Source organism: Clarias gariepinus, chromosome 14, assembly GCF_024256425.1.
Source record: "Clarias gariepinus isolate MV-2021 ecotype Netherlands chromosome 14, CGAR_prim_01v2, whole genome shotgun sequence".
Classification (NCBI taxonomy): domain Eukaryota; kingdom Metazoa; phylum Chordata; class Actinopteri; order Siluriformes; family Clariidae; genus Clarias; species Clarias gariepinus.
Window position 1 is genome coordinate 14,181,221 of NC_071113.1, and position 19,314 is coordinate 14,200,534.

The window sequence follows — 19,314 nt, forward strand, 5'->3', positions numbered from 1 at the left end:
CAGACAGACAGATAGAAAGACAGAGACAGACAGAGACCCCCCATCTTCCAATGATGGGAGAGTTGGACCGGTGCAAAAGCCATCTCCAGCAAATCCCGAAGACTCTAAAAGGGGATAAGGTCTGAAACCTCTGGAGGCCAGTTCATGTGTGAAAATATTTTATGCTCTTTCTTTCACAATTTGAGCCCAATGAATCCTGGCATCGTCATCTTGGTGCCACTGCTTGTGCCAACAGGAAAGAAACAAGAAACCTGGTTATTCACTACATTCAGGTTGCCTCAAGTTGCTGAACCTACACCTAACCAACAGAAGCAACCTCAAATCATACCACTGCCCACACCCTATCAAGCATGTGATAACCCTACTTAATAATTATGTACTAGTATTAATTACCTAAATAAAAAACAGTGTTACATAAACCTTTTTGATATTGAATATTTATTTTTAAAAATCCAAACATTTTGATGGAATAATTATTATTGCTTGCTTTAAATTATTGGATATAAGTTAAGAAGACCTGCACTCCAGGCAACAGCCATAACAAGTACAGTATACACTGTGTAGGACTGTAGGACAGGTGAAATACCATATGAAGATACTATAAGGAATTTACAGCTGAGAATATTCATGTAAAGCACTCCTGGATTATATATTCATCCACTTAGGGAGTCTTCAGTAATTGTTATCAAGAGCTGGAAATACACCCTGGATGGGACAACAGAGCAGGTACTCACATTTACACCGAGGGACAATTTAGCTAATTTTTCATGGATCCAGAAGGAATTTTGAAAATTGTGAGGAACCCTACATGGACATTACCCTTCGCTCAAGGTTGAACCTGACACCTTAAAGCTGAGTGTTGCCAATGCTATCTGCTGCATCACTTTGCAAAATATATTTTAAAAAAAAGGCTTATGGGATCCTTTAGCCCTTTTAGAAATGGGGTTAATCAGAAAAGCCATCTGGTAGCAAGGACTGACCTGGTTGCTATGGTGATTAGAACATCTAACCAGGACAAATAAAGTACATAAATAAAGAACAATAAAAAAAATCTAGTGTGAAACTAACCTACATCAGCAGTTATCCTTTGCTAAAACACTGCTTTGCTTAAATAATGACAAATGATCTAAATGGTCAACGATGAGGTTTCGGCACTGCCTGCCAAAGAATGCAAGTGTCTTCCAGAGGACAGACTGCTACAGATTCCTAACTCTAACACATGATAATTCTTGTAAAGATTCTTTGAAATATAATGGTACGGTATTAGCCGGCTCATTGCTCCATTAGGCAGGACAATCCAGGTCAAAAGGACATCCTGAATGAGGTCAAATGGATGTGAATGGTACTGGTCAGACTTGGTTATCAATGATATATGCCTCAACTACATATCCTACAAAAAGTAGGATTTACTAGGGGCAATTGAACTAGATGGAGGAAACATTACCTGGTAGACGTGATAGGCATTGGCAGCCCGGCCTTGCAGAAAGACAGAGGGGATCCAGACGTTCACGAGAGCACGGTGAGCTCTGTGGGAAAGCATGGAATACAGTCTTGAGGACACTAATCAACAGCATACAAGTCAAAGAAAAGCCAATGGCATTATTTAAAATTATTAAATTAGTGATAATCGATTATTAAAGCAATTATCTGCATGTACAAACTGACTGAATATGAGAATCTTTGAGAATATGTAGAACTGGAAATTCAACACGGTTTGATTTTGAGCTCCTGAGACTTGTGTCACCGACAATATAGATTAAGTGCCAATGCCATATCTGATATTCTCCCCAATGATGTAAGTGCTTAAGAGTGAGGAGTGATTCTGAGCATCCATGCACAATTTTTCTTTTTTTTTTCTCTCTCTCTCTCTCTCTCTATAATCGATAAACAACTGCCAGAGATCTAGCAACGCCCTTATGTTTTAAAGGTCACAGCTTGGTAGAAAAGGTACCTGAAAGTTTATGGTACGTTTCACAGCATAGCTATTGAATCGCTCTATTCATAGACCTTCAGTTACAGCTCAGTATGACACAGTCACCCTACTGGTTACAGTGATTATCATGAAAATATACAGCACTCTAATACCACCTTGCCATCACAAGGCCGGGTACACACAAACAGGGTACACTTACGTCTCAAAGTCGGATAGACTGGGATCATCAGAGGTCTGACTCAGGTCTCCAGGAACCTTTATAAAAAAAAGAGGGGGGGGAAGCATGAATATTTTTTTTCAGGATTTTTCCCTGATTTTCTTTCTAATTTAGTCGCATCCAATTCCCATCCATCACTAGATTAAAGCTTCCACTCAATCGGAGAGGGCTGTGAAGACCATCATGTGTTTTCTACAAACCACGTGACGCCAAACTGCTACTGTAGCTCCCACACTGTAGGGCGTGAGCTCACAGACGTCCGTGATTGGATGTGGAGTCGTAATTGATGTAAAAGTGCCTCCCATCCCACCTCAGTCAATTAGCTCTCTCCAGGCCCTACAGCATTACAATTCGTTTCTTAAGGTCTTTACAATGAAAGAGGTGTTCATGTAGAAAAAACACAGGAATCATTTTTTTTTTTTTTGCAAATCTTATCAGGTCACATTTTTCATATCAGTGCAAATACAAAGAGGATATTTTTAAAACTGAATTTACAAAACCGTTATTAGAAAAAAACCAAATAAGTACGTGGGTTTGAAGATGAAAAGTTCAAAAAGAGTGCATTTACTATGTATTACACTAAAGCATTGGTTTAATAACTCACAGTCTATGAGCAATGGTGCTGTAATCCTATTTATGCGTGCATGCATGTGTGTACAGTATGTGTGTGTGTGTGTGTGTGTGTGTGTGCGCGCGTGTGTTTATCACCCCTTAGTGGTTCAGTTGTAATGTAAGCGTTTATCAGAGTCGTGCTCCTGCACATAGGCTGTGTAGAGGCAGCAGAGACAAGAGGTAAAAAAATAAAAATAAAAAACCCGGGCTGAAACCCCAGAGCGAGTCACGGTTAGTACATAAGGTGGATCTACAGCATATGCCATGTGGATGCTTGGGGTAAAACATGGCCACGCTGATCCTTCTAAATTCGCACCATAAATGCCTACGGGCAACAACAAAGTTGATATCGACTAACAACTACAGAACCATGTGAGTCGGCCCAAACCTTTTTACGCTCATTAGCTTAAAAATGTGCGAGTTCTGAAAGGTTTTCCTAGCGTGGTGTGATGCATATCACCGCACGATCGCTTCGAAAACCTGCTTCTGAACGCTTTCTATCAACCCCACAATTATACACAGCTGTTAACAAGCTAAACACCATTTCAGTTCCCGAAGCCAGTGGTGTGTACTGAATTTTTCTGTCAACACACACAGCTCCTGGACAAACATGCTCAACAAACTTTTTTTACGCTTTCGGTTCTTGAGAGTGAAAAAAAAAAAAAATCTAATAATTATTTTTTGTAAAAATGCCATAATGAGAAAAAATTCATAGTAGACAAGCCTATTATTTGATTGCTACAATTGCTTTTTTAACAGATTTTTTTTAGAGTCGAATATGAATTGGATGTCACATGATGTTTGTAATAATTTATGACGCATTACCACCTTTTAAAGATTTTTTAAACATCAGAAGTGAAGGGAAAACAGAAGAAATGACCTAAAATCGATAAAGAAGAACAAGAGTAATGTCTGGAAATTGGGGTAATTCAGTAATGAAGGAACTGCTGCCGGTTAATGGTGAATGAGGTCCTTTGTCTGACGAATGCCCTGGAAAATTAGGGGGTAATTTATGAATGAATCACCATCGAATTCAAAGAACACCGAGTTCAAAGAGAGGAATCGGAGCTGAACAACAAGCTCGGGTTTAAAATGGAAAGTCCACCTAATCTGTACTATAAGAAATCCTATTTTATGTTAAACACTACCTAAAGCACAGGCACAAAATAAACTGAAAAAATGTTATACTGTATGTCAGATTTGTAGATCGTACGACCCCAAGCGTGGCTCGGAAAAGCGACATGATAATGTTTAGAATGCTTTAACAGGTAGCTGATTAGCACGCTTTGTATGCCTCGCCCAAGAACCACTCACACATTAATAACCCGGTTTATTTATATGCAAGTGCTGGCCATATGTAAAGTTACTCACCTGAACACACTGATAACACACAGAGCAGCCAGATTACATTCTACTGGCTGAATTCATCACCGTGTCTAAGATTAGTGTGTGCGTACGTGCGTATACGTGCGTGCACGTTTGTGTGTGTGTGTCTGAGAGAGCGAGACAGTCAGAGATATTGATTGAAGAGAGAGAAAACCTGTGGAGGGAGACAGTGGTGTAAGTGGAGAGAGAGAGTCTGCATTGTAGAGATAGAGAAAGGGAACATGATGATTTACTAGGTGTAGAAGGAGATATCTCACCCATGTGTGTGTGTGTGTGTGTGTGTGTGTGTGTGTGTGTGTGTGTGTGTGTGTGTATACTCACTGGGCCTCGAAGGTCGATAAGCTCCTGTCTCATCTGGCCAATCAGGTTGTCTTTAGCCATTAGTGAACGATACAGCCTTTCATTGAATTCAATTAGCTCACCATGCATCTCAGCCACCTATTAAACACATAGACACACACATAGAAACACACACAGGTTCATCGTAAGTGCCAAATGTTCCAGGCTTCGTGTCAGTGATTGAGTTCAAACCCCCAGACTGCCAGAAAGCCAATATTGGGCCCTTAAGTCAGGACGCTCAGCCATTCGGATTGCGTCCTGTCTCAACTGAAAAGTCCCTTTGATTTCCAGCAGCGCTTTAATTGAATGAAAAAATGTAAAACTTGAATGTAAAACCCAAAGCTATGTGACCACTAACAAAAAGAAATGCGCACATCCAGTCAAGCGGAAAAAAGCTATTAAAAGGCATAATATAAAGTATTAAAAATAAGAGTGTGGTAAAGCTGTTATGCTGGCTTGTGGCAACGGTGGGATAAAGTGTCTCTCTCACAGGTAGCGACACATTTCTGTGTGTGTGTGTGTATGCCTGTGTGACTATGTGGTCGGAGAGGCTCCTCATTAGAGCCAGTTGCACCACTGCCAAACGCCTCATCAACTGTCACAACACCTAAGTGACGGAGACGGCGAGACAGCGCTCATTTGCTTATGGAAATCATGTGTCGGTGTGAATTTGGAAAGGCAACGCCTCGCCTGACAGATGAATTATGTCAATTCTGACGTTTGTTGGTGTTTCTTCATAGAGAGCATTTTAACAGCCCAACACAGACACCAGGTGCACACCAATCTGAACATCAGAGAGACCTTTCAAGAAGACCAAACAAAAAAACTTAAAATTACAATGACATGTGGTTTCATGGTTCGCTCAAAGTGATGGATACGTACAGTATGTGGAAGAATTCCAAGCGATGCCTTTAATTAAAATGAAGTGTAACAGTTAGAAACCCGTTGGCGCTTTCTAAAATAAAAAAAAAAAAGGAAAGTGCTTACACACAAAAGAAAATCTCTGAAAAAAAAAGCACTAGACGATCGTTACAATCATAATAATAAGAAAGAACAGGCAAAAGTGCAGCATTTTCGCTTGGAGCTAAATTACTCAATGATTTAAGAAAAAGTCCTGAATATTAAACCATCATACATTAACTATGTTGTGTGATGTGACTTTAAACACAATTTTTCTGCACAAGAAATTTACGGTCCCGAAGGTCCCTGGATCGAGTCCCACGACAACCACATTGTCCCTGTTGGGCCCTTGAGCGAGGCCCCTGACCCTCAACTGCTTAGATAAATAATGAGATGAAAATGTAAGTCGCTCCGGATAATGGGGGTCTGCCAAATGCCTAAATGTAAATGTAGTGGTTAGCAGTGTGGCCTTGGCAGGGTTGAGGGTTCGGATGTTCTCCCCGGGTTTGGTGGGTTTCCTCGGGTAATTCGTTTTCCTCTCACAGTCCAAAGAAATGCGGAGTAGGTTTATTAGTGTTCCCAAATTATACTCTAGTGTACAGTATATGTGTGTTTGCCCTGCGCTGAGCTGAAACCCTGTCCAAGGTGTACCCCAAGTCTCCTGAGACAGACTCCAGGCCCCCTGTAAGCGGTATACAAGATGAATGAAAAATAAATGGAACTAAAAATAAATCCTGTAATTTCCATTATGCAGATGTGGAGACGTGCTGCACAGAACAATCACAATCTGGACTGTAATTAAGCGACAGTGCAGGGGTCATGAAGACATTATCGTATTTATGTGCTCTGTGCCGATTGCAAATCACTCTTAAGCTGGTGGAAATGAGCATGTACGTCTTTTCTGGCTCAGCGCCGTCACCTCACGCTACTTTTAACAGCCGGAAAGAGACCCTCGCGCAAAAAAAAAATCTGTATAATTAGAAGCCGTTTCTCGATTATACCTCAGGTTGCACTCATGCCTTCTCACAAGCAGTTACGTTTTTTGTATTTTTTTTATTACATGAAGGAAATGTAGTTTTTTACAACTTTTGTCCAGCACATGTAGACAACTCCTGCAAAAAAAAAAAGGGCGCTAATTCTCCCTCTCCTAGCTCGAAATGTTACAGATATTAGCAGCCTCCTAATGGCGCAGTGGTCAAGTGCTTGCCCTATTATCCGGAGATCGCTGGGTCGGAGGAAACACGTGATAGTCTGCGGCCCTCTTGACCGAATGGTGGTAGAAGCTTAATGTGGGAGCCCCCTAGTGAAATTGTAAAAAAAAAAAAAAAAGAAAAGAAAAAAACACTAGTATTAGCACTTTGTGGCGCCGTCTAAGTTCGATACACTAACTCGGAATCAGATGCTTTCTCTGAGCATAAAGATGTCTGTTGTTTGACATCTTAACGAGGACTCCAAAGATTCAATTGTCTCCAACTCATAAAACACACTGCCACTGCAAAGCTTTGAAGCCAGCAAGATGGGGGGGGTCAAAGCTGAGGTCAAAATGCTTCAAACTCGCTACTCCCAGCTGTAGCTGAAGTGCATCTGAAGGGAGACAGATATGATGGACCAGCCGGAGCACATCATTGCTGCTTGCAAAACTGTATGACGGTGCGGTAGCGCCCTAATAGACTGTAGCCCCTAGAAACCAGAACTCTAAAGATACCATCATAACTGAACTTCGAGTAAAGTCACAGATATTTCACTCTGCTTGTGTGTGTGTGTGTGTGTGCAGCCTACTGTATCCCAGACACATCCTGCATACTCAGAAGCAACATGTGAGTACTGTTGCATCTCCAACACCCACACACAGTGGCAAGCTGCTCCCCACACACACACACACAGGCTCTCTACTTAATTATTTATTTGCTACCCAAGCTTTCAAATGGGACATTAAAAATGGGAATTAATTTTAAGCGTGAAGAAATCCAATTAATTTTCTGTGTGTGCGCGTGTGAGGACGAGGAAATGACCTGTTCACGGTCAGTAATAGTGTATTTTCAAACCTTGGCTGCCTGGTGCCTCCAATCTGCCAAAAAAGACTGACAGGTCAGAGCTTTCAGACCGCATATCAAAGCGCATTACTCCTTCTCGCTCCAGGTCAAAAGGCACTTCTAGGTCTCTGCTCTCGAATCCTAATTACATCTTGCCAGGAGTCTTCAGTGAAAGCTAAATAATAAGTCCACAATCAGCTGAGTTTATCAAGCCATGGAATAGGAAAGCTTTCAGACAGGAAGCAGCCAATATTCACAGTCAATTTGTTGGTTAAAAAAAATGTGAGTGCAGATGAGAGTTAGCAGATCCTGTTTCTACCTGGCAAGGCGCTCTCAACAGTGCAATATGCAGAGAGCATCAGGAAACTATTAACAAACTGTTATTTTTCTTGCTGGAGCTGTTTGCACAAATAGGAATGACAGGAAAGAATGGACATTTAAAATGATCAGGAACGGGCATCTTGTAGTGTTGAGGGGAGAAACCTTCAAAAGCTTTCGATTTAACTGTATTCAGACAGGTAGACCAATTGACTACAGCAATGCTTCTGACTTCTTTAATAGTTTCTTTCAAAAACCTGCTCATCAAAATATAAAAAGCATAGACTTCATTACATTCCATTTCAATCTAACTTACACTCAATCTTCCTCATGAGGAAATAAATAAAGAAATTTCAATATGAAACACAACAACAAATAAAAAATAGTTCCCAGTAATACCATGTTTCCTGGGCATGTTGGAGCTCTCAGTATTGGTGTTGCTTCCAACTAGAGGGGGCTAAAGGAAGAAAGTGAGAGAACACGAGAGAGTGAGAGAGCGAGCAAGATCAACTCTCATAACAGCCTGATGATAGATGCAGAAATCTGCATTAAGAGCCTCTGTGCACCTGACACACCCTTGTATCCTTAATACATTTCCCAACACTCCTCAAAATCACCCCCAGCCATAACATTGTAAAACAAACCCAGTCCAAAACCTTCACAGTACAACAGTCCACTGTAACATCTTCACTGCCCAGCAGCCCAACACTTTCTCAGCCAAACAGCTTTACAGTCGAAAACCTTTACAATCCAGCAAGACAACAGCTCAATTCACAGCTGAATAGTCCAACACCATCACGGCCCAACACCTTCATAGACCAACAGCTGTGTTATGACACAGACACTATGACACTGTGGAGAACACAGCCAGTAGCATTTCAGAAGATCTAGAAGAAATCAAACAGCTGTTCACCCTCATCAGGATAAGACTGATGAGCTAAAAGCCATATTTAGCATGAACACTTTACTCAAATCTCTAAACATAGTTCAAAATTTACATTAATAACCATGTACTAAGATACATACCTATAAGACATAATTCTAAAATGTACACAGGGTGTTTAAGTCAAACAAGGACTTTTGATTGCGCAGAATTACATAACTCAGTTATGAAAGTAAAAACTACCTTTACTTAATCCCCTGCTAATATAATGCACGTATCCCAGTTTCACTAACGCATGGACAGCAAAAAGGGAGAAAGTTTTTAGTGTGCCAAAGCCATGGTCGGACTGCTTGCTTCATGTCTGAAACACTGGCCTCCCAGGAATTCATTTAATGGTCCATATATGTGGAAATGTCTTGGAGCAAGATCAGGACTGTACTGGGCATATGGCAATAACTCCCAGTGGAGTTCCTATGATGCGCAAGTGGTGTTGGTGAATGAGTGTGTGTTCAGTTCCCACAGACAGATGCATCTTGTTCACAAGTTGTTGACGTTATCTGTTAATTTGAAAGATCTGAAAAGATCAGATGTTCTACTTGGTGAACATGTACATTCATAAGACTTATGGTGTTCTTTAAAACTTTGGCACCATTTACGTTTTACTGCACCTACTGTAAGAGTTTCATTGCCATACTGTGCCTGAAGAGTTGTGTCCATGAAACTCTTGTCAATGTGCATCGGTTTTATGCATTCTTCCATAAGAAAGTCAGAGCGTTTGACTTAAACGCTCCTCGTACATAGAAAGCTAAAACATATATGATTTGACACATCACAATTTGACATCACAATGCAGAAAGAAATTGTACGTAGGGGGAAGAAAAACATTCCAAACAGACACAAGAATACAAATTTACTCTCTGATACTAGTAATGCATGTGTATATATAAACATACTGTAGATTTAAAAAAAAAAGAAAGAAAAGAAAACATGGAGGGAAAAAAAACAAAACAGAGAACCTGAGCATGTTAGTACTGACTAGAAGAACCCTCCAAAGTCCCTAATTACAGAGCAAAGACAAATGATCTACTCTTATACAGAAAAAAGACAGCGGTTCTGAAAGTCCAAAGACATGCAAAATGGGGTGACGGGTGTTCCCGAATTTGAGTGTGTGAGTGTGCTTGATGGACTGGCATGCTGTCTATGGTGTATATTGCTTTGTACATTGAGTTACCCAAGATACTGTAGGTAATGACATGTCCGGAGAAAAAGATATCTAACCTTTAGCTTAAAGACAAATTTAAAAAAATATTCAAACATATATACAGTGAGATCCTGTGCCCAATTTCCACCTCAAAACGCTAAGCAGAGGGAGAATCACTGGGTAGAAATGATAAAGGCAGGAATTCCTGTAAGCTTTCTTCATTTTTTGTGAAGGAAATTTTCATGGAAACACAGCACACAATAATTACAGAGCCAGATTAGGCCGATTTAACTATGAAACAATTATTAACCATTACTCTGAACCTTTAGACACTAGCTCCATTTAAAGAGAACTGACCTCTGCTGCTAAACCCTGCAATGCCAAGACCAAGCACAATGCTTGTTACTGAGCTGGCCCTGAGAAGCTGCAATACCACGCTAACAAACACCAACATTTCACTGCATCAGAACGAGCCTAAATTGAGAAGTGAGTTATGACATTTAAAAAAAAAAAAAAGACAAAGCTACCAGAACCACTAGAAGATAAAACTCAAGCAGAGTAAAGCTATCTCGCTGTACTTTATAGCAAATAACCTGAGCACCATGACTGAGATGAAACAAGCTGGCAGCAGTGTGTCTACACGATGCAACAGCAATCCTCTGGACACATATTGAGCTGTAAGTTTATGGCAATGTAACTTTAAAACATTTATAGCCGTGGCCTACAGTTTTGAGGATGACACAAATACATAAATATTTTTTACAAAGTCTGCCGCTTCAGTATTTTTAATCAAATTGAATACAATTTGATTTGTATAGCGCTTTTAACAATTGTCATTGTCGCAAAGCAGCTTTACACAATCAAAAGAATTATGGAATTTTTCATGAAATGTGAATGTGTATGAATCAAAATGTTCCTATGGTATACTGAAGTATAATTACAAGCATTTCATAGGTGTCAAAGACTTTTATTGACAATTGCATTAAGTTTATGCAAGTTTGACCCTTCTTTTTCAAGACCTGATTTTCCTGATGGTAGCACTCACCTTCATACATTTTAAAAAAGGCACCAAAGAAGCCACTTCTCTACAGGAAAAACATAAGGATAGCAATAGACTGATATTCTTTAAAAGGTACAGGGATAGGAGTGCTGAGGACTGAGGAGGTAAAGTGATTTTTTTCATATAAATCCCCTTTCTAATCATTTAAGGCATCCGGGAAAAAAGCTTGTCCAGTAAAAAAAAAAAAAAAAAGTGAGCGCTATTATCCGTCCTGTGTCATGCCAACAGTAAAGCATCCTGAGACTATTTGTGTGGTGATGCTTCTCAGCCTTGAGAGTGGGCTCACTCACAGTTTTGCTTAAGAACACAGACAGCCATAAATAAAGAATAGTACAAAATATAAAAACAAAATCCTTCAAGAGCAACTTCTCCTAAAGATCTCAGGACATAGCCTGTAAGAGCAAATTGCAGAGGTCTTAAAACCAACATTGCAACATTGCAAATATTGACACTTCGCATCAACTTAATGTACAGTAATTGTCAATTAAAACCTTGAAAAATGCTTATACTTATACTTCAGTATATCAAAGTACCACCTGAGAAAAAAAAGATCTAAAACATTGAAGCTGGTCGTGGGAATAGAACCGAACTGGAGTAAGAGATAGACAAAGGTTGCTAATGATGAACTGTCCTGAATGGCAAAGAGTCTAAGCAAGACTGAGAGCAGTGTAGCCTGATGCTGGTCTAATGCCTGTAATTGGATGTGAAATGAGTACGGAGCACAGACAGAACAGGCTCAGCAAAAGCAAATAGTCCTGAACTGGCAGGAGTAGAAGTGTCTCATTGCATGAAATAATCAGAAAAGATTGAGAGTGAGAGAGTGAATGCTGGTGCCAGGGTCTACTCCAGCAGGCTAACTGTGACAAGTATGGTTTAACAGCTGGTCAAAAAGATTAAAACAAAAAATGAACAACTAATAAATAAATCAGTGGGAGAAGAAGAGTACAGCAGGAGGAGAAACTGGCTAAAATTGCTAAAATTAAAGCGATGAAACAAAGCGAAACCAAGGGAATAATTACAAAAAGCAAAACTTACAGTAGTTGCTAGCACTGCAGTATCACTTAACTCATCACCGCACTTCTCCATGATCTACATACCGCTACATTCCTACACATTAACATAATATTCATCAACTCATTAGCTCATCGCTAATTATCATTAGGCAAACATGTTCAGTTTATGAACATTACATCTTCCTCATGTTAATATAATTATTCTTACTACATGGACCAGTTAATGTCTCATTTACCCATCACTCAAGCAAAATGCTGAAGTACATGTTATCATCATCATCATCATCATGTAATAGTGTGATCAGTAAGAGCATGGCAGGATGCACATCATCATAAACTGTTTTCTAATCTATCCGGAAATAATGAATAGCATATGATGACTAGTGTGTACTGTATTACACTAAAAAAGGGCTATTCATTATTAAAGAGAGAAGGAAAGCTAGTCAACTGCAGGTTTATACTGGCACAGTTTTACACAAGTGAAAATTCTACAACATCGCCTGGTCTTTTCCAGTCTTCAGCTGTCCAGTGTTACTGAGCCTACGCCCACTGTAGCATCAGATTCCTGTTCCTGGCTGACAGCAGTAGAGCGCAAAGTGGTCTTCTGCTACCGTAGCTCATCCACCTCAAATTCTGATGCCTTGTGAAATTTGAGATTTTTTTTTTTCCACAGCACGTTTATTTATAAAAAAATAATTCTCTCGGTTTTCTATTATACTTCGCATTCAATGAACCCATCGAGCCTCCCTCATTAAAACAAAAATGATGCGCATTCTGAGGCGCTTTTCTGCTCGCCACATTTGTAAAGTGTATTTATGTCATTTACTTCAGCCTTTCTGTGATGCTGTGATGAGTTTCATAAGTAGACCAAAACCATGTCATGTCAAATTTTTACAAAAAAATTATTACAAAGTGTTATGAATAAATAAGTTAAAATGATCTTGAATATGTTGAAAAAAGTCTATAGAATTTTTAGGCATGGATTTGAACTTGCTACTGGTCACAAATAAGCCATAACATCCTCAAAGATGATCAAGTATAAAAAAAGTAAACTGGTAACATGATCAGGGGTACATTTGTGTCTATGCGAAACAAACAAAGGCCAGCCTGTCCAGTCCAATCCCACAGAAAAGACAAAGCAGCACAAACCAGAAAAAAAAGTTAATGCTGGCCATGACAGAAAACCGTCACCCTGCACCTTCAGGGTCCGGGTTTGATTCCTACCTCGGGGTCTGTGTGCATGAAGTTTGCATGTTCTCCCCATGCTTGGTGAGATTTCTCCAGGTACTCCGGTTTCCTCCCACAATCCAACGACATGCAAATTAGACTAATTGGCATTCCCAAATCGCTGGCAGTGTGTGAATGGCAATCGTGCGTCAAGCTGGCAACAGAGAAACAACGTCTATATCTCCAGGGTGGGGAATATTTGTCGCAGATGTGCCGGATGGCAAAATATATATATATATATTTTTTAAAAGACAGAAAGCTCCAGAACACTTAGTGCTCAGAAGGCAAAGAGATCAAGGCTGGTTATCCGGCCTTCCAACTCCCCAGATTCCAACCTGATCATGGAACCATGAGATGCAACAGACAAGTCCGATCTATGTAGGGCGCATCCCACAGGTCTTTTTCCAAACCTCACCCAAGGGGCCAGAACCACCCTGGTGGCACAAGGAAACCCCAAAACCTAGGTTGTTTTAAAGTTATGGCTGATCGGTGTAATCCAATTCATAGGCTGCTTTTGTATTTTTGCTTAAGCTTAATGTAAACAATATTCATAATGGGTTACACAGAAAGCATATGCTCCAGACAATACAGCACAGCTCTCTTGATTTCGTGTAGTCACTAAAACTAGACAGGACAAAAGGAGTGACCAAGAGCTATGCCAGTAAGGACTCACCCCACACAAACAAACAAACAAACAGAAAAAAAAACTTCTGCTTCTTTAACCTTGAAAACCATAATGATTATAAAACTCCTGAAGACTTCATGCACTAGAGCACTGCCTGAATAACAAACCAGGGCTGTTGGTTCACTTAAGTATCATTATATGCTGATGCTTAGCTCCTCTCCATTAATCAGCACACATCCTAATCACCCGGTCCTTATTTACGGCTTCATTAATGAACATCGCCATTAGAGGAAATCTACGAGGTCATGCCCCGGACCTCATCATCTAGTGGTCTTTTTTAATATCACTTTGTGTGTCATGATTGCATTTAAACCCTGTATAATCTATGACCAAGCTTTGCACACACATGTGGTAAGACGATACAGTGCTGCAAAGTCCAAAGTACACATCTGCATTTATTTTGAGAAGAGTTTTCTTAACAAAAGTGTGCATTCAAGCAAATGGTAAGAGTGTGTGTGTGTGTGTGTGTGTGTGTGTGTGTGTGTGTGTGTGTGTAAAAAGACCCACAAACGTCCACATAGTGCTTTCTCATAAATCTAGGTCACAGACAGAAGGAGGCAGACAATTATAATGAGGCAAGCTCCTGCAGTATATTCATGTTTGTAAGTAAAGAAAGAGGAACATTACATACAAGAGAGACAGCTGGGCAACAAACAAACATGAAGTCATGGCAAAGTTCCAAGAAAGGATACTGAAAAGAGACACACTCCGCACACTAGAGCAGCAATCCTCAAAGGCCGCGCAAAACTCCCACTACCAGAGTTTCATTCAAAAACACTAAAAAATAGCTTAAGATGGACACGCTGACATAAACGCACACCATGTGCTTGTGTGAAATCAAATACAGTGCAAAAATCTCGAAGCACCCCTCATTTCTGTATATTTTACTTCCAAAGAGCCAGACTTTTCTTGTATTTTTTATGTAGTCTTGTATAGTTCTCCAGGCCTCCTGAAGTTGGTTTGTGCTTTTCGTTTTTGGCAGGTTTTTTTTTTGGCTCTTATTTTCAGTCCAGTCCCTGAGCAGTTTCAGAGGAAGGTTTTGTTTGTTAAGTCATACAGTGACCTATGAATCATCCAGGCATTAAAAACCATCTAACTTGAGGCATGAACCAGTAAAACAGGTGCAGACGATGACAGATGATCAGTATACTGGTGATGCTGATCACCGGCCTAATCATCTGTCAGGGCTCAAAACTTTTGCACAGTACTGTAACTGTAACTGCCCAACAACTACAGTTAGCAATGCCTACACACTGACGCTTTGCCTAAGCAGAGGTTCCTTCAGTTCATGAAGGTGCATTCTTCTGCTCCGCACTTATACTTGCACTGCACGTTTATTAGAAGACAAAATACAAAAACAAGACAATTCAATAAACCGGGATGAAGACAAAGCAATATTAATGTACTGTTTTGTGTGATTTCCCTACAAAAACTGGATAGAAGAAAAAAAAAAAAAAAAACACACACTTCACCAGTGGAATGAAGTAATTAAAGCAATAAAATGGCTGCTGCAGGCATCACTCCTTTAAAGGAAGGAGCTTTCCATAAAAACATAGGGGTCAAAAAATGTACAATTACTAAGATACAGCATTATTCCATTAAAAAAATAAAATTTATAACATAAATAAATAATAATTTAAAACTGTAATAAACTGTAGGACTTTAAGCACTTAGGGAAAAAAAGTTAAGTGGAGGGTCAACTTCTAAGGGTCAAAGTTGTTCAAATAAAGCATCTGTGGGTGCAAACCCAAGCAGCACTCCTCAGTGGGACAACAGAAAAGCTTTTGCCCCATCATGCAGAAACAGCATGTTAGAATCCACATAATGCCACATTCATCAAGGGTAAAGAATCCTAGACAGAAAAAAGCAGCGATCTTCATAGGCAGGTAGGTTCATGGGGATAGGATATGAGGCGGATGACATACTCTCAGTCCCTCCCTTCAATCCCAGTGACTAGTCAATCTGAGGTGTTTTAAAGCTGGTTGGTAGCTGCTGTTTTATTACGGGACAGCTGCATTATGGCTGGAAACTGAAATAATAGAAAATCATAGAATACTCATTCCCCCAGCAAACAAACAAATCAATAAAAATAGGTTGTCCCCTACCTACGAACAAGTTCTGTTCTTGGAGCACGTTCGTAAGTCGGGTTTGTGCTTATGTTGGACAAAGCTAGTCTTATAAGCTTTTAACACAAATATCCAAAAAAAAAAAAAAAAACATACCGATCCGCTTGACTAAATGTCCCCTTTTCCAACAATGCCATCATGTGGCTAAAAAACATAACTGCGCCTAAGGAAATAAATCTCAGTCCAATGTTGACTCTGCACCTTTAAATCATGAGGGGAATCCTGGAATCCTGGATGCCATTTTGTCTTAGAGCAAATTTCTCCATAAGAAATAAAGGAAACTCCAATGATTTGTTCCATACCCCAAAAATATTAATCTAAGCAAAAATAAAACTAATTAACCTGCTCCTTTAAAAAGAATCACCACAGAAAGACAGGAAAGGAGGAGGGTATTGTGTAGGATGACTTTTGCACACACAAACGGAGGTTAACTTCACTTAAGCCCGTTTCGGACGGGACTAGTTTTACAGGGGGTCGTTAGAGAAATTTTTGTTTCACAGACGTACTTTATGATTTTAATCCCGTCCGAATCTGCCATGTCTGTCTTTCTCTCACACGACCTCTGTAAAAATTCCAGAGCAAATTACCTACTGTTTTTCAGCAAACTCTGTGAAATCTAATCCTGTCCGAATGCAAATGTTTGTGATTGCCTTTTTTTTTTTTTCAAAACGCGTTTTCTTTTGGTCAACGTGAACTACCGTACTATCTCTAGCGCGCCGGTATTCAAGTTTGCGCACTAATAATGGTTGTAGATGTGGACATGTGATCTTGTGCAACGCCCACACGTAAAACACAGACACTCCTACCTCTGTAATAAACATGGAGATGTTAGTCCCGTCCGATTGCGTACATGAAATGACGTCATCTGAAAAAAATTAAAACTCAAACGTCGTTTGGAAAACTAGTCCCGTCCGAATAGGGCTTTAGACTGCAAATTAAGTTTGTGATGTGAATCCTGGGCGCCATTCTGTCAAAGTTTTTCACTTTGGAATAGGAACACTGTTTTGTTGAGGATTTTCTGAAATCACAATTATTCTCTATCAAGACAGTTTTACAGAATAGCCATTTTATATCATTGTTCTTTCAGACTGATTCTGATTGAAACTTCAGACATTTTTATATATGAGCGTAATTTAAATTATATGTTTATATTCTTTCTTCCTTTCTCTCTTTTTTAGTGCCATGCCAGCTTCTGTGGCTATATTCATGGCGAGAGACATTTTTGTTATTCAATACTAAAACTAGATAAGATGTTGAAAATGATTTTTTTTATAAGAACTTAAAAACTACATTTGGTTTTACTTGTTTAAAAACTTTTTTTTAAAGTGTCAACAGACTAAAACAAGATCCTTAAAGGAATAAAAGAGTTACAGTCAAATAAAATATGTTTGATGGACAGCTGGGTCTGCATGATAAACATTGTAGTAGATTTTCACATGTTTATATTAAAATAATATGATATTAATATAATTCCTGTAGTAACAGTTGAAATGGGCTTACAATGTTTCACATAATGTATAGCTAAACCGATCAAGAACAATGTGGTATTTAACAAAGAAATTATTATTTTACTACTGATATGGTAAAGCCTTCTATATATTGATGTTCACGTAAGTTCTTACACCATGGGAAACTTCTCAGGCTGGAGGTCTTTGAACATTACATAACAGCTGTTTAATGGCTTCTACAACATAAGGGACAGAAAGAACCAACTTGCCCAGCGGAAGTTCCACGACATTATATCTAACTCCAAATGGTTAAAGGATGCAGTTTCATTTAATGAAAAAAAAAAATTATATACTGTATATATTGTTCTGCTGTAAAATCGCTGCAGGATATGAGGAATGATACACTTTTGGACATGCTGTTACTAATCCACTGCAAGGAACTGAAGCACGGCACGTCAGGATACATCACACCAACCTATCATGGGTTATTTTTCTAGAACAGCCTAACCCACTGTGTTTTGTTCATTATATAATGAACTTTACTTCACTTTTCATTACCAAATTAATAACAATACAAAAAAATAAAAAATAAAACAAATTGTGTGAATGTGAATTTTTACATCAATTACCAAAGTCTTTATGTAAATATTCTCTCATTAGCCGAATCCCTGAAGACATGTGTACAAAACAAAAGCGAAAACATCATGAGCATTAAGGTTCTAAATCAGTGGTCCTCAACCCTAATCCTGGGAGCTCAACGCACTGTACACAGTCCTACACATGGGCTGGGAGTAAACACATATTAATGAGAAAAATACAAGCATTAAGCAGATTACCACTTTAGGCCAAAATACATGACATCATTTACTGAAATATAGACACACTTAGCCATAATTTACTGAAATATACACTCAGGTCCATAAGCATTTGCCTCTGTAAACCCACTATGTATTTGAAAAGAAGCAATCAAGGCGTGATTGAAGTGTAGACTTACAGCTTTAAATCAAAGGGTTTAACAAAGACTAGTGTGTTAACGATGTAAAGATTACAGCCTTTTTTTTATGAATTCCTTCCATTTTCACAGGCTTAAATGTAATTGGATGATGGACCAAAAGATTTTTATGGCCAGCTGCGAACTGTTTCTTAGTTATTACATGAGAAATGATAAAAGGCCTGGAGTAGATTCTAAGTCCCTGACTTATGAAAATTCGAGGAGTGGCCAAATCAAAAATAACAAATAAAAGGAATGGCTGAAACATGACAAAGAACAACTTAAGTAAAGCTTTTCACAGAATTATTTCCTTGGTGAATAAAAACCTTTTTAAAACATTACGAGACAAGAACACTTGGGGTGTTTTTACATTAAGCACGATTGATTTGTACCGTCAAAGGAACAATTGCTTCTTCTCCCTTACTGGCCAGCGCTCACATTGTTTTTGTTCTCCATCCTCGGCATATTTTCACACTCCGATACAGCAGGTGTTAATAATATGCAGTTACCTGGTTTGTGAGTTGCCATTAAAAAGAAGTAAATTTTTGTACTAAGCCTAATATTTAGGCATTTTTTAGATTTTTTTGAAAAATATTTAAAAAAAAATAAAAAAAAAAGGCTCCCCTGTGCCTTCCTACTTTATCAGCTATGGCCATGTAGATCAAAGGATGAGATTGACATGTGCTATGCACACACAGAAATTTCAAAAAAGCACTAATGATGTCGTATCCCAGCTAAAGTACACCTGGTTCCATATCTAATTTAATTTGTGCCAAATACGCTGTACTGTGCTCAAGACCAGGTCTTCAAGCAGACATGGTTCCTAAGCCTGGAACGATTGGGTTCTCACTGATCAAAGTGAGCCAGACTTTGGGGTCAAGTGTTCTCATAAACTAACTCAGGTCTTGCCTTTAATGATGCCTTTATAAAAACCTATTTCCA

General features: G+C 39.1%; 1 protein-coding gene across 2 annotated transcripts in view; it reads right to left on the minus strand.

The window, feature by feature from the left end:
- The window catches only part of snx29 (sorting nexin 29), a 107,277-nt gene that overhangs the window by 35,930 nt on the left and 52,033 nt on the right, over nucleotides 1-19,314 (minus strand). For both annotated transcript variants that reach the window (XM_053511028.1, XM_053511029.1), the window contains exons 16-18: nucleotides 4,470-4,586; nucleotides 2,133-2,188; nucleotides 1,445-1,526 (exon numbers count right to left, since the gene is read on the minus strand). In XM_053511028.1, the coding sequence (XP_053367003.1) occupies nucleotides 1,445-1,526; nucleotides 2,133-2,188; nucleotides 4,470-4,586 (255 nt within the window). The remainder of the gene's footprint in view (nucleotides 1-1,444; nucleotides 1,527-2,132; nucleotides 2,189-4,469; nucleotides 4,587-19,314) is intronic.